A 17,251-nucleotide genomic window follows, 5' to 3' on the forward strand; every position below is an offset into this window, starting at 1 on the left:
CGAAAACACAGATTAAGTAGTTTGTAATGAAAGCTGAAAAGACACGCTAGGCAGTTTGTAAATGATTACAATGTTGCATTGGACCGTGTATTCAATAAGCGAAAGGATAAAAAGCAATGATTGCCACAGGATTTTGAAACTGGACAAAGATGACTGAGTTTGTGATCAAGTTTTGTGCTCCCAAAATCCCAACCTTATGCAGCTGCAGAGATGTAAAAAGACAAAACAAAATACTGGAAATTCATAGCAGGTCAAGTAACACTTGAGAGAAATAATGTTTCAGGTCATAGATCCATTGACAGAGCCCTGAATTCTGGCAAGGCGACTATGACTCGAAACACTAACTGTTCTTCTCTCTCCACAGATGCTGTCTAATCTACCAGGTGTTTCCAGCTTTCCCTGTTCCAATGTCTGATTTCTAGCGCCTGTACATTGTGTCTCTGATTGACCATTCGATAATAGAGCCACTGCTTGTTTTCCAGATGTTCACTGAAGCTGCACGCCACTCGCACACTCTGAGACCGGGGAAAGACTACCATGGCGTACCCCATCCTCCCCAGCAATGCCAGCGGACCCCAGTGCACTGAGGAGAGCACCGAAGAGAACCTGTTCTTCTCCTCTTTCTACGGGGTAGTGTTTGTGCTGGCGTTCGTGGGCAACATCCTCGCAGTGTGGGTCTTCTCCTGTGATAACCACACCAACACCACCACCAACATCTACCTGATGCACCTGGCCGTGGCCGACCTGTCCTATGTGCTCATTCTCCCCATGAGGATGGTGTACCACCTGAGCCAGAACCACTGGCCTTTCGGAGAGGTGCCCTGCCGCATCACTGGCTTCCTCTTCTATCTCAATATGTACGCCAGCATCTTCTTCCTGACCTGCATTAGTGCCGACCGCTTCCTGGCCATCGTCTACCCAGTCAGGTCCATGCGTGTCCGTAAGCCGCTCTACGCCAACGTTGCCTGCATCGTCCTCTGGGTGGTGGTGGTTCTGGGGGTGGCTCCCATGCTGGGAGCCCCCCAGACCCTGCAGAGCAGCAACACCACCACTGTGTGTCTGCAGTTGTACCGCGAGAAGACGTCCAGCTTTGCTCTGGTGCCCCTAACGGTTGGCTTCGTGGTCCCATTTGTCATCACGGTCACCTGCTACCTGCTTATCATCCACAGTCTCCGCAGGGGCAACCGCATCGAGAGGCACTTGAAGGACAAGGCCATAAAGATGATAATCCTGGTGCTCACCATCTTCCTGGTCTGCTTTGTGCCCTACCACATCAACCGCTACCTGTACATTCTGTCCACCAGCTCAGTCCCCTCCAGCTGCCAGGATAGGAGGCTCATCGCCCTCAGTAACCGCATCACGTCCTGCCTGACCAGCCTCAACAGCTGCCTAGACCCCGTGGTCTACTTCTTCGTTGGGGAGAAGTTCCGCGAGCGCTTCTGCCACTTCGTGTGCGGCCGCAGGAAGAGGACGCAGTCTGTCAGCCATGAGACCAAGACGAACGAGAGCTCGCTCAGCGGCAAGTCTGAGCTTTAGTGATGGTGGCAAGAGATGGCTCCCTCTCCATGACGGGATGTGTGTGTGCGTGTGTGTGTGTGTGCGTGCGTGTGCGCGTGTGCGTGTGCGTGTGTGAGTGTGTGTGTGCGTGCGTGTGCGTGCGTGCGTGCGTGCATGGTGTGTGTGCGTGCGCGTGCATGTGTGTGTGCGCGCACACACAAGGTTGGTGATCATGTGTCCATGAGCACTTAATTGTCAAAACGAATCTCGGAATAATGGTAGTGTGGATTTGACTGGGAGAGTATGACAGATGATGCGAGTCAGTCTGATGTCAATCATTCTCACTCCAGTGATGCTGTATCTGGTGTGAAGCCGGTCAGCGCACTCCCCTGACGTGAGATCGTGCAGTGAACACCTGAGCTGAACCAGGATGATGTTTGAATTTTCAGAGGGAGGTTTGACCACTGAAACGTCCTACTCTCAGGTACATCACAAACAGTTAAAAAAACAGCAGACTCACCTGTGCCCCTCTCTCCAGCTGAGGTTGGGTCTCCATGACATTTCGTGACAAGTTAAATGAAGGAATGAACTCATTTAAAAAGTGATGCTGTAATTATCTTTTCCAGAGTAGTTATGGGGTGGGGAGTTAGTCCACAGGTGTGGAGGTGGGTGGGGAAGGTCTGTCAGGTGGGGTAGTGGGTGAGGGGATTATTTAATTTTTCTGTAGGCGTCATTGCTGTAGTAGACTACAAGATGTGTCCCTGGAACAACCGGAAAGAGGCCAGTTCCAAGGCAGGAAGATTGGAAAACCTGGAAGAGAAGCTATCTTCTTCTGGATTGGTCTCATTTCCAAATAAAACTGTGTGGGAGGGTACAAAGTTCTTGTAGTACAGACTCTTCAAGTGAAATCAAGCACAGCTCGATGGAACTATCATCACTGTTGCACGAGCAAAGTGATCTTTTACTTGTAAAGTTAAACCTGGATGGTTTACGTTAAAACTGAAGCAACTAATCAAAACAAGATCCAGGCAGGAATGCGAGATCCACATGACTGCCTAACCATCTCCACATTCTGGTCCAGTATGGGATGTGAGCAGCTGAGAAAGCTGATCCCTGGAAACCTGTTTATGATTTCTCTGCCATTGATCTCTGAGTCTCCAGTACAGGTTATCTCCCCGTCCTTGGATACCTGCTCTAACTAATGGACAATTCAATGTTATCTGCTAGTGTGGTGAGACATTGAGCATGTACAGCCGTGAACTAAACCTGACCGGAAATAAACAATTCTTTCTAAAAAATAATGCACTCCATAATGCTGCTAAATATTACAAAGCACCGCCGTTCAGCTTATCCACACTATTATATCCTGTCAGAACTGCTGCTGTCTGGTCTGCTGGTTATTCCTCGCCTGTGCTGCTGCTGTGGTCTGTGGCTGGGGTCTCTTAAGTATAGCTCCACAAAATCCATGACCCTCCATCTCAGCTCACAGACAGTAGGCAAGAGAGCATTTACAAAGCAAATGATCGGACACCGTGTTGTATCACGGCCAGATCTCTACCTTCAGTTTTATCAGACGCGGGTCCCGGTTTCTCTCCACCCTTATATCGGTCAAGGAAGTGAAGGGCTCTTTCTCTGGGCTTGGCTTCCAGCAACTTTCAGCAAGCAGTCTGGACAATAAAATCAACTCAACAGATCCCCCTAGTGGTGCCATATGCAAGTACAGTGCCCAATAACGCCCTTTCGCCCATCGTGCATCGGTCTGTCCTATCTCCAGCTAAAGCTCCCCCCAGCGAGATTTCTCAACCCTCCTGCTTTCCAATTCCTCCCACTTATCCTTCACTCTGAATAATCCTCTCTGTTCCAGATATAAGGAGGTATCTGGTATCTCTAACACACAGTCCTGCTTCACACTTTGTTTTCACCACTGCTGCCCCATTTGGTGTTATAATGGGAAACTCATAGTTACACCTAGCGACGGAGCAACGTTGTGTCCAACACAGAACAGGCCCTTTGGTCGTACTAACCTACTCTAAGACCAATTTAGCTCTTCCTTCCTACGCAGCCCTCCATTTTCCTATCATCCACGAGTTATCTAAGAGTTTCTTAAATGCCCCTAATGTATCTGCCTCCACCACCACCCCAACAGCATACCCACCACTTTCTGTGTGAAGAACATAATTCTGACATTCCCCCAGTACGTTGTTCCAATCTCCTTAAAATTAACCCTCATTTCCACCCTGGGAGAAAGGCTCTGACTATCCACGATCGATGCCTCTGATCATCTTGTACACCTCCATCAGACCTCGGTCAGTCTCAGTGCAGTCATAAATTGTCCTCAACCTAGTAGTAATGCAGTCACCTGCACACAGCTGTCCACATACAGCAGTGCAGCATTATCGACTGTGATCACAGGCTGTCAGTCCTGACGTGAGCAGATTGATATTAACGGGTTGTTCCCTTAAATCCAGCATGGTTCTGCTTCTCTGTCCCAGCTTTCACCTTGGCCTGGGCTGGAGCTGATAGATGTTTGGAGAACCATCTGAACAGCCCTGCCGGTCTTGGGTCACTGACAATCTTCTCAGATCTGAATCCAGTTACTGGTACTTAAATCACACAGACCAATGGATCTGGGAACTTGGGAAAATGTTCCCCAGTTAGTCCAATGGTGTGGCCCACACCACTGGATCCAGTAACTGCCCTGGCTAGGTGGAGATGAGGATCATTGAAGCGCACCAGTCCTTTGACTGGTCAAAGAGGAAGATGACAACAGTCTTTGTTGGACTTCACGTTGCTTAAAATGCACCAGTGCTGTTTAGTCTTCGTACAACATGCAGCAACTCAAAAGGACATCTCACCAGCACTCCGTGAGAACAGCAACACCCCAGCAGTGCTCCTTTACAGCCTCACCAACATGCCATCTCCCCAACACCCCCACCCAGACACCAACACTCCCACTAACGTTCCTCAACACACCCCAAAACAACATGACCAGCACTCAATCAAGCCCCTCCCAAACTCACCCTACACCAACACCCCACTACATCCCTCCCCAACAATCTATGCCAATACTCCATCACACCCCTCCACAACACCCTACACCAGCACTCCATCACTCCCCACCCCAACACCCTTCACCAATACAGCAAAACACAACCCCCAAACTAACCACAACACACTAACAAACCCCTCCCCAAAACACCCTACACCTACAATTATTCACCCCAACACTCCAAATAAACCCTTCTCAACAACCTCCACCAACGGTGCACCAGAGCCTTCCCCAACACCCTACACAACAAACTTTCCATCACACCACTCGCCAACACCCTCCACCAACACACCATCACACCCCTCCCCAACACCCTACACCAACACACCATCACAACCCAACCCAACACCCTACACCAACACACCATCACACCCCTCCCCAACACCCTACACCAACACACATTCCATCACACCACTCCCCAACACCCTACACCAACACACCATCACACCCCTCCCCAACACCCTACACCTACACTCCATCACAACCCAACCCAACACCCTACACAAACACACCATCACACCCCTCCCCATCACCCTACACCAACACCATCACACCCCTCCCCAACACCCTACACCAACACACCATCACAATCCAACCCAACACCCCACAGCATCACTGCAACACACCCATCCCTAACACCCTACACCTACACTCCATCATTCCCCTCCCCAACACCCTACACCAATACATCACACGCCTCCTCAACACCCCACACCAACACTGCAGCACACCCCTCCCAAAGTACCCACAACATGCTATCATACCCCTCCCCTACAGCCTACACCTACACTCCACATTCACACCAAAACGACATATCAACACTGCAACATACCCCTCCCAAACTACCCACAACCTACTATCACACCACTCCCCAAAACAGCTGACACCTACAATCCTTTACCCCTCCAACACTCCAAATCAACCCTCCCCAACAACCTCCACCAACAGTGTACCAACACTCCTCCCCAACACCCAACACCTACACGCCAACACACCATCACAACGCTTCCCAACTCCCTATACCAACACTCTATCCAGCCCAACACATACACCTACACTCCATCACACCCCTCCACAAAACCCTACAACTACACTCCATGACACCCCTCCCCTAAACATACACCCACACTCCATCACACCATCACAGCCCTCCCCAACTCCCTATACCAACACTCTATCCAGCCCAACACCTACACCTACACTCCATCACACCCCTCCCCTAAACATACACCTACACTCCATCACACCATCACAGCCCTCCCGAACTCCCTATACCAACACTCTATCCAGCCCAACACCTACACCTACACTCCATCACACCACTCCCCAACACCCTACACCTACACTCCATCACACCCCTCCCCTAAACATACACCCACACTCCATCACACCATCACAGCACTCCCGAATTCCCTATACCAACACTCTATCCAGCCCAACACCTACACCTACACTCCATCACACCCCCTCCCCTAAACATACACCCACACTCCATCACACCATCACAGCCCTCCCGAATTCCCTATACCAACACTCTATCCAGCCCAACACCTACACCTACACTCCATCACACCCCTCTCCAACACCCTACACCTACACTCCATCACACCATCACAGCCCTCCCCAACTCCCTATACCAACACTCTATCCAGCCCAACACCAACACCTACACTCCATCACACCCCTCCCCTAAACATACACCCACACTCCATCACACCATCACAGCCCTCCCTAACTCCCTATACCAACACTCTATCCAGCCCAACACTACACCTACACTCCATCACACCTCGCCCCTAAACATACACCCACACTCCATCACACCATCACAGCCCTCCCGAATTCCCTATACCAACACTCTATCCAGCCCAACACCTACATCAACACTCCATCACACCCCTCCCCAACACCCTACTCCTACACTCCATCACACCATCACAGCCCTCCCCAGCTCCCTATACCAACACTCTATCCAGCCCAACACCTACACCTACACTCCATCACACCCCTCCCCTAAACATACACCCACACTCCATCACACCATCACAGCCCTCCCCAACTCCCTATACCAACACTCTATCCAGCCCAACACCTACACCAAAACTCCATCACACCCCTCCCCAACACCCTACACCTACACTCCATCACAACCCAACCCAACACCCTACACAAACACACCATCACACCCCTCCCCATCACCCTACACCAACACCATCACACCCCTCCCCAACACCCTACACCAACACACCATCACAACCCAACCCAACACCCCACAGCATCACTGCAACACACCCATCCCCAACACCCTACACCTACACTCCATCATTCCCCTCCCCAACACCCTACACCAATACATCACACGCCTCCTCAACACCCCACACCAACACTGCAGCACACCCCTCCCAAAGTACCCACAACATGCTATCATACCCCTCCCCTACAGCCTACACCTACACTCCACATTCACCCCAAAACGACACACCAACACTGCAACATACCCCTCCCAAACTACCCACAACCTACTATCACACCCCTCCCCAAAACAGCTGAAACCTACAATCCTTTACCCCTCCAACACTCCAAATCAACCCTCCCCAACAACCTCCTCCAACAGTGTACCAACACTCCTCCCCAACACCCTACACCTACACTCCAACACACCATCACAACGCTTCCCAACTCCCTATACCAACACTCTATCCAGCCCAACACATACACCTACACTCCATCACACCCCTCCACAAAACCCTACAACTACACTCCATGACACCCCTCCCCTAAACATACACCCACACTCCATCACACCATCACAGCCCTCCCCAACTCCATATACCAACACTCTATCCAGCCCAACACCTACACCTACACTCCATCACACCCCTCCCCTAAACATACACCTACACTCCATCACACCATCACAGCCCTCCCGAACTCCCTATACCAACACTCTATCCAGCCCAACACCTACACCTACACTCCATCACACCACTCCCCAACACCCTACACCTACACTCCATCACACCCCTCCCCTAAACATACACCCACACTCCATCACACCATCACAGCCCTCCCGAACTCCCTATACCAACACTCTATCCAGCCCAACACCAACACCTACACTCCATCACACCCCTCCCCTAAACATACACCCACACTCCATCACACCATCACAGCCCTCCCGAACTCCCTATACCAACACTCTATCCAGCCCAACACTACACCTACACTCCATCACACCCCTCCCCAACAACCTACACCTACACTCCATCACACCATCACAGCCCTCCCCAACTCCCTATACCAACACTCTATCCAGCCCAACACCTACACCTACACTCCATCACACCCCTCCCCTAAACATACACCCACACTCCATCACACCATCACAGACCTCCCCAACTCCCTATACCAACACTCTATCCAGCCCAACACCTACACCAAAACTCCATCACACCCCTCCCCAACACCCTACACCTACACTCCATCACACCCCTCCACTAAACATACACCCACACTCCATCACACCATCACAGCCCTCCCCAACTCCCTATACCAACACTCTATCCAGCCCAACACCTACACCAAAACTCCATCACACCCCTCCCCAACACCCTACACCTACACTCCATCACACCCCTCCCCTAAACATACACCCACACTCCATCACACCATCACAGCCCTCCCGAACTCACTATACCAACACTCTATCCAGCCCAACACCTACACCTACACTCCATCACACCCCTCCCCTAAACATACACCCACACTCCATCACACCATCACATCCCTCCCCAACACCTACACCTACACTCCATCACACCATCACAGCCCTCCCGAACTCCCTATACCAACACTCTATCCAGCCCAACACCAACACCTACACTCCATCACACCCCTCCCCTAAACATACACCCACACTCCATCACACCATCACAGCCCTCCCGAACTCCCTATACCAACACTCTATCCAGCCCAACACTACACCTACACTCCATCACACCTCGCCCCTAAACATACACCCACAATCCATCACACCATCACAGCCCTCCCCAACTCCCTATACCAACACTCTATCCAGCCCAACACCAACACCTACACTCCATCACACCCCTCCCCTAAACATACACCCACACTCCATCACACCATCACAGCCCTCCCGAACTCCCTATACCAACACTCTATCCAGCCCAACACCAACACCTACACTCCATCACACCCCTCCCCTAAACATACACCCACACTCCATCACACCATCACAGCCCTCCCGAACTCCCTATACCAACACTCTATCCAGCCCAACACTACACCTACACTCCATCACACCCCTCCCCAACAACCTACACCTACACTCCATCACACCATCACAGCCCTCCCCAACTCCCTATACCAACACTCTATCCAGCCCAACACCTACACCTACACTCCATCACACCCCTCCCCTAAACATACACCCACACTCCATCACACCATCACAGACCTCCCCAACTCCCTATACCAACACTCTATCCAGCCCAACACCTACACCAAAACTCTATCACACCCCTCCCCAACACCCTACACCTACACTCCATCACACCCCTCCACTAAACATACACCCACACTCCATCACACCATCACAGCCCTCCCCAACTCCCTATACCAACACTCTATCCAGCCCAACACCTACACCAAAACTCCATCACACCCCTCCCCAACACCCTACACCTACACTCCATCACACCCCTCCCCTAAACATACACCCACACTCCATCACACCATCACAGCCCTCCCGAACTCACTATACCAACACTCTATCCAGCCCAACACCTACACCTACACTCCATCACACCCCTCCCCTAAACATACACCCACACTCCATCACACCATCACATCCCTCCCCAACACCTACACCTACACTCCATCACACCCCTCCCCTAAACATACACCCACACTCCATCACACCATCACAGCCCTCCCCAACTCCCTATACCAACACTCTATCCAGCCCAACACCTACATCAACACTCCATCACATCCCTCCCCAACACCCTACACCTACACTCCATCACACCCCTCCCCTAAACATACACCCACACTCCATCACACCATCACAGCCCTCCCGAACTCACTATACCAACACTCTATCCAGCCCAACACCTACACCTACACTCCATCACACCCCTCCCCTAAACATACACCCACACTCCATCACACCATCACAGCCCTCCCCAACTCCCTATACCAACACTCTATCCAGCCCAACACCTACATCAACACTCCATCACACCCCTCCCCAACACCCGAAACCTACACTCCATCACACCCCTCCCCTAAACATACACCCACACTCCATCACACCATCACAGCCCTCCCCAACTCCCTATACCAACACTCTTTCCAGCCCAACACCTACACCAAAACTCAATCACACCCCTCCCCTAAACATACACCCACACTCCATCACACCATCACAGCCCTCCCTAACTCCATATACCAACACTCTATCCAGCCCAACACCTACACCTACACTCCATCACACCCCTCCCCAACACCCTACACCTACACTCCATCACACCATCACAGCCCTCCCCAGCTCCCTATACCAACACTCTATCCAGCCCAACACCTACACCTACACTCCATCACACCCCGCCCCTAAACATACACCCACACTCCATCACACCATCACAGCCCTCCCGAATTCCCTATACCAACACTCTATCCAGCCCAACACCTACACCTACACTCCATCACACCCCTCCCCAACACCCTACAACTACACTCCATCACACCATCACAGCCCTCCCGAACTCCCTATACCAACACTCTACCCAGCCCAACACCAACACCTACACTCCATCACACCCCTCCCCTAAACATACACCCACACTCCATCACACCATCACAGCCCTCCCGAACTCCCTATACCAACACTCTATCCAGCCCAACACTACACCTACACTCCATCACACCTCGCCCCTAAACATACACCCACAATCCATCACACCATCACAGCCCTCCCGAACTCCCTATACCAACACTCTATCCAGCCCAACACCAACACCTACACTCCATCACACCCCTCCCCTAAACATACACCCACACTCCATCACACCATCACAGCCCTCCCGAACTCCCTATACCAACACTCTATCCAGCCCAACACTACACCTACACTCCATCACACCCCTCCCCAACAACCTACACCTACACTCCATCACACCATCACAGCCCTCCCCAACTCCCTATACCAACACTCTATCCAGCCCAACACCTACACCTACACTCCATCACACCCCTCCCCTAAACATACACCCACACTCCATCACACCATCACAGACCTCCCCAACTCCCTATACCAACACTCTATCCAGCCCAACACCTACACCAAAACTCCATCACACCCCTCCCCAACACCCTACACCTACACTCCATCACACCCCTCCACTAAACATACACCCACACTCCATCACACCATCACAGCCCTCCCCAACTCCCTATACCAACACTCTATCCAGCCCAACACCTACACCAAAACTCCATCACACCCCTCCCCAACACCCTACACCTACACTCCATCACACCCCTCCCCTAAACATACACCCACACTCCATCACACCATCACAGCCCTCCCGAACTCACTATACCAACACTCTATCCAGCCCAACACCTACACCTACACTCCATCACACCCCTCCCCTAAACATACACCCACACTCCATCACACCATCACATCCCTCCCCAACACCTACACCTACACTCCATCACACCCCTCCCCTAAACATACACCCACACTCCATCACACCATCACAGCCCTCCCCAACTCCCTATACCAACACTCTATCCAGCCCAACACCTACATCAACACTCCATCACATCCCTCCCCAACACCCTACACCTACACTCCATCACACCCCTCCCCTAAACATACACCCACACTCCATCACACCATCACAGCCCTCCCGAACTCACTATACCAACACTCTATCCAGCCCAACACCTACACCTACACTCCATCACACCCCTCCCCTAAACATACACCCACACTCCATCACACCATCACAGCCCTCCCCAACTCCCTATACCAACACTCTATCCAGCCCAACACCTACATCAACACTCCATCACACCCCTCCCCCAACACCCGACACCTACACTCCATCACACCCCTCCCCTAAACATACACCCACACTCTATCACACCATCACAGCCCTCCCCAACTCCCTATACCAACACTCTTTCCAGCCCAACACCTACACCAAAACTCAATCACACCCCTCCCCTAAACATACACCCACACTCCATCACACCATCACAGCCCTCCCTAACTCCATATACCAACACTCTATCCAGCCCAACACCTACACCTACACTCCATCACACCCCTCCCCAACACCCTACACCTACACTCCATCACACCATCACAGCCCTACCCAACTCCCTATACCAACACTCTATCCAGCCCAACACCTACACCTACACACCATCACACCCCTCCCCTAAACATACACCCACACTCCATCACACCATCACAGCCCTACCCAACTCCCTATACCAGCACTCTATCCAGTCCAACACCTACACCTACACTCCATCACACCCCTCCCCTAAACATACACCCACACTCCATCACACCATCACAGCCCTCCCTAACTCCCTATACCAACACTCTATCCAGCCCAACACCTACACCTACACTCCATCACACCCCTCCCCTAAACATACACCCACACTCCATCACACCATCACAGCCCTCCCTAACTCCCTATACCAACACTCTATCCAGCCCAACACTACACCTGCACTCCATCACACCTCGCCCCTAAACATACACCCACACTCCATCACACCATCACAGCCCTCCCGAATTCCCTATACCAACATTCTATCCAGCCCAACACCTACATCAACACTCCATCACACCCCTCCCCAACACCCTACACCTACACTCCATCACACCATCACAGCCCTCCCCAGCTCCCTATACCAACACTGTATCCAGCCCAACACCTACACCTACACTCCATCACACCCCTCCCCTAAACATACACCCACACTCCATCACACCATCACAGCCCTCCCTAACTCCCTATACCAACACTCTATCCAGCCCAACACTACACCTACACTCCATCACACCTCGCCCCTAAACATACACCCACACTCCATCACACCATCACAGCCCTCCCGAATTCCCTATACCAACACTCTATCCAGCCCAACACCTACATCAACACTCCATCACACCCCTCCCCAACACCCTACACCTACACTCCATCACACCCCTCCCCAACACCCTACACCTACACTCCATCACACCCCTCCCCTAAACATACACCCACACTCCATCACACCATCACAGCCCTCCCCAACTCCCTATACCAACACTCTATCCAGCCCAACACCTACACCAAAACTCCATCACACCCCTCCCCAACACCCTACACCTACACTCCATCACACCCCTCCCCTAAACATACACCCACACTCCATCACACCATCACAGCCCTCCCCAACTCCCAATACCAACACTCTATCCAGCCCAACACCTACACCAAAACTCCATCACACCCCTCCCCAACACCCTACACCTACACTCCATCACACCCCTCCCCAACACCCTACACCTACACTCCATCACACCATCACAGCCATCCCCAGCTCCCTATACCAACACTCTATCCAGCCCAACACCTAGACCTACACTCCATCACACCCCTCCCCTAAACATACACCCACACTCCATCACACCATCACAGCCCTCCCCAACTCCCTACACCTACACTCCATCACACCCCTCCCCTAAACATACACCACACTCCATCACACCATCACAGCCCTCCCGAATTCCCTATACCAACACTCTATCCAGCCCAACACTACACCTACACTCCATCACACCTCGCCCCTAAACATACACCCACAATCCATCACACCATCACAGCCCTCCCCAACTCCCTATACCAACACTCTATCCAGCCCAACACCAACACCTACACTCCATCACACCCCTCCCCTAAACATACACCCACACTCCATCACACCATCACAGCCCTCCCGAACTCCCTATACCAACACTCTATCCAGCCCAACACCTACACCAAAACTCCATCACACCCCTCCCCAACACCCTACACCTACACTCCATCACACCCCTCCCCTAAACATACACCACACTCCATCACACCATCACAGACCTCCCGATTTCCCTATACCAACACTCTATCCAGCCCAACACCTAGACCTACACTCCATCACACCCCTCCCCTAAACATACACCCACACTCCATCACACCATCACAGCCCTCCCCAACTCCCTATACCAACACTCTATCCAGCCCAACACCTACACCAAAACTCCATCACACCCCTCCCCAACACCCTACACCTACACTCCATCACAACCCAACCCAACACCGTACACCAACACGCAATCACACCCCTCCCCAACACCCTACACCAACACCATCACACCCCTCTCCAACACCCTACAATAACACTGCATCACAACCCAACCCATCACCCTACACCAACACTCCATCACACCCCTCCCCAACACACTACACCAACACTCCATCACAACCCAACCCAACCCCCTACACCAACACTCCATCACAATCCAACCCAACACCCTACACCAACACTCCATCACAACCGAACCCAACACCGAACAGCAACACACCATCACACCCTCCCCAACACCCTACACCAACACTCCATCACAACCCAACCCAACACCGTACACCAACACGCCATCACACCCCTCCCCAACACCCTACACCAACACCATCACACCCCTCTCCAACACCCTACACCAACACTCCATCACAACACAACCCAACACCGTACACCAACACGCCATCACACCCCTCCCCAACACCCTACACCAACACTCCATCATAACCCAACCCAACACCGTACACCAACATACCATCATGCCCCTCCCTTACACCCTACACCAACACCATCACACCCCTCCCCAACAACCTACACCAACACCATCACACCCCTCCCCAATACCCTACACCATCAATCCATCACAACCCAACCCAACACCGTACACCAACACACCATCATGACCCTCCCCAACACCCTACACCAACACCATCACACCCCTCTCCAACACCCTACACCAACACTCCATCAGAACCCAACCCAACACTGTACACCAACACACCATCATGCCCCTCCGCAACACCCTTCACCAACACCATCACACCCCTCTCCAACACCCTACACCAACACTCCATCACAACCCAACCCAACACCATACACCAACACACCATCATGCCACTCCCCAACACCCTACACCAACACCATCACACCCCTCTCCAACACCCTACACCAACACTACATCACAACCCAACCCTACACCGTACACCAACACACCATCATGCCCCTCCCCAACTCCCTATACCAACACTCTATCCAGCCCAACACCAACACCTACACTCCATCACACCCCTCCCCTAAACATACACCCACACTCCATCACACCATCACAGCCCTCCCCAACTCCCTATACCAACACTCTATCCAGCCCAACACCTACACCAAAACTCCATCACACCCCTCCCCAACACCCTACACCTACACTCCATCACACCCCTCCCCAACACCCTACACCTACACTCCCAAACCATCACAGCCCTCCCCAGCTCCCTATACCAACACTCTATCCAGCCCAACACCAACACCTACACTCCATCACACCCCTCCCCTAAACATACACCCACACTCCATCACACCATCACAGCCCTCCCAAACTCACTATACCAACACTCTATCCAGCCCAACACCTACACCTACACTCCATCACACCCCTCCCCTAAACATACACCCACACTCCATCACACCATCACAGCCCTCCCCAACTCCCTATACCAACACTCTATCCAGCCCAACACCTACATCAACACTCCATCACACCCCTCCCCAACACCCTACACCTACACTCCATCACACCCCTCCCCTAAACATACACCCACACTCCATCACACCATAACAGCCCTCCCAAACTCACTATACCAACACTCTATCCAGCCCAACACCTACATCAAAACTCAATCACACCCCTCCCCAACACCCTACACCTACACTCCATCACACCATCACAGCCCTCCCCAGCTCCGTATACCAACACTCTATCCAGCCCAACACCTACACCTACACTCCATCACACCCCTCCCCTAAACATACACCCACACTCCATCACACCATCACAGCCCTCCCTAACTCCCTATACCAACGCTCTATCCAGCCCAACACTACACCTACACTCCATCACACCTCGCCCCTAAACATACACCCACACTCCATCACAGCCCTCCCAAATTCCCTATACCAACACTCTATCCAGCCCAACACCTACATCAACACTCCATCACACCCCTCCCCAACACCCTACACCTACACTCCATCACACCCCTCCCCAACACCCTACACCTACACTCCATCACACCCCTCCCCTAAACATACACCCACACTCCATCACACCATCACAGCCCTCCCCAACTCCCTATACCAACACTCTATCCAGCCCAACACCTACACCTACACTCCATCACACCCCTCCCCAACACCCTACACCTACACTCCATCACACCACTCCCCAACACCCTACACCTACACTCCATCACACCCCTCCCCTAAACATACACCCACACTCCATCACACCATCACAGCCCTCCCCAACTCCCTATACCAACACTCTATCCAGCCCAACACCTACACCAAAACTCCATCACACCCCTCCCCAACACCCTACACCTACACTCCATCACACCCCTCCCCAACACCCTACACCTACACTCCATCACACCATCACAGCCATCCCCAGCTCCCTATACCAACACTCTATCCAGCCCAACACCTACACCTACACTCCATCACACCCCTCCCCTAAACATACACCCACACTCCATCACACCATCACAGCCCTCCCCAACTCCCTATACCAACACTCTATCCAGCCCAACACCTACACCTACACTCCATCACACCTCGACCCTAAACATACACCCACACTCCATCACACCATCACAGCCCTCCCGAATTCCCTATACCAACACTCTATCCAGCCCAACACCTACACCTACACTCCATCACACCCCTCCCCAACACCCTACACCTACACTCCATCACACCATCACAGCCCTCCCCAACTCCCTATACCAACACTCTATCCAGCCCAACACCAACACCTACACTCCATCACACCCCTCCCCTAAACATACACCCACACTCCATCACACCATCACAGCCCTCCCGAACTCCCTATACCAACACTCTATCCAGCCCAACACCTACACCTACACTCCATCACACCCCTCCCCTAAACATACACCCACACTCCATCACACCATCACAGCCCTCCCCAACTCCCTATACCAACACTCTATCCAGCCCAACACCTACACCAAAACTCCATCACACCCCTCCCCAACACCCTACACCTACACTCCATCACAACCCAACCCAACACCGTACACCAACACGCAATCACAACCCTCCCCAACACCCTACACCAACACCATCACACCCCTCTCCAACACCCTACAATAACACTGCATCACAACCCAACCCATCACCCTACACCAACACTCCATCACACCCCTCCCCAACACACTACACCAACACTCCATCACAACCCAACCCAACCCCCTACACCAACACTCCATCACAATCCAACCCAACACCCTACACCAACACTCCATCACAACCGAA

At 52.4% G+C, this 17,251-nt stretch overlaps 2 protein-coding genes across 5 annotated transcripts in view; one reads left to right on the plus strand and one right to left on the minus strand.

Moving 5' to 3' along the window:
* gpr17 (G protein-coupled receptor 17) overlaps window positions 1-2,798 on the plus strand; it is a 37,717-nt gene extending 34,919 nt beyond the window's left edge. For all 3 annotated transcript variants that reach the window (XM_073040622.1, XM_073040623.1, XM_073040621.1), the window contains one exon: window positions 483-2,798. In XM_073040622.1, coding sequence (XP_072896723.1) covers window positions 538-1,536 — 999 coding nt within the window. In that variant the 5' untranslated portion in view covers window positions 483-537 and the 3' untranslated portion in view covers window positions 1,537-2,798. The remainder of the gene's footprint in view (window positions 1-482) is intronic.
* Window positions 1-17,251, minus strand: part of LOC140725312 (LIM and senescent cell antigen-like-containing domain protein 1) — a 198,490-nt gene that overhangs the window by 70,423 nt on the left and 110,816 nt on the right. The gene's annotated exons all lie outside the window — the stretch shown is intronic.

Source organism: Hemitrygon akajei, chromosome 3 (genome assembly GCF_048418815.1).
Source record: "Hemitrygon akajei chromosome 3, sHemAka1.3, whole genome shotgun sequence".
Lineage (NCBI taxonomy): Eukaryota > Metazoa > Chordata > Chondrichthyes > Myliobatiformes > Dasyatidae > Hemitrygon > Hemitrygon akajei.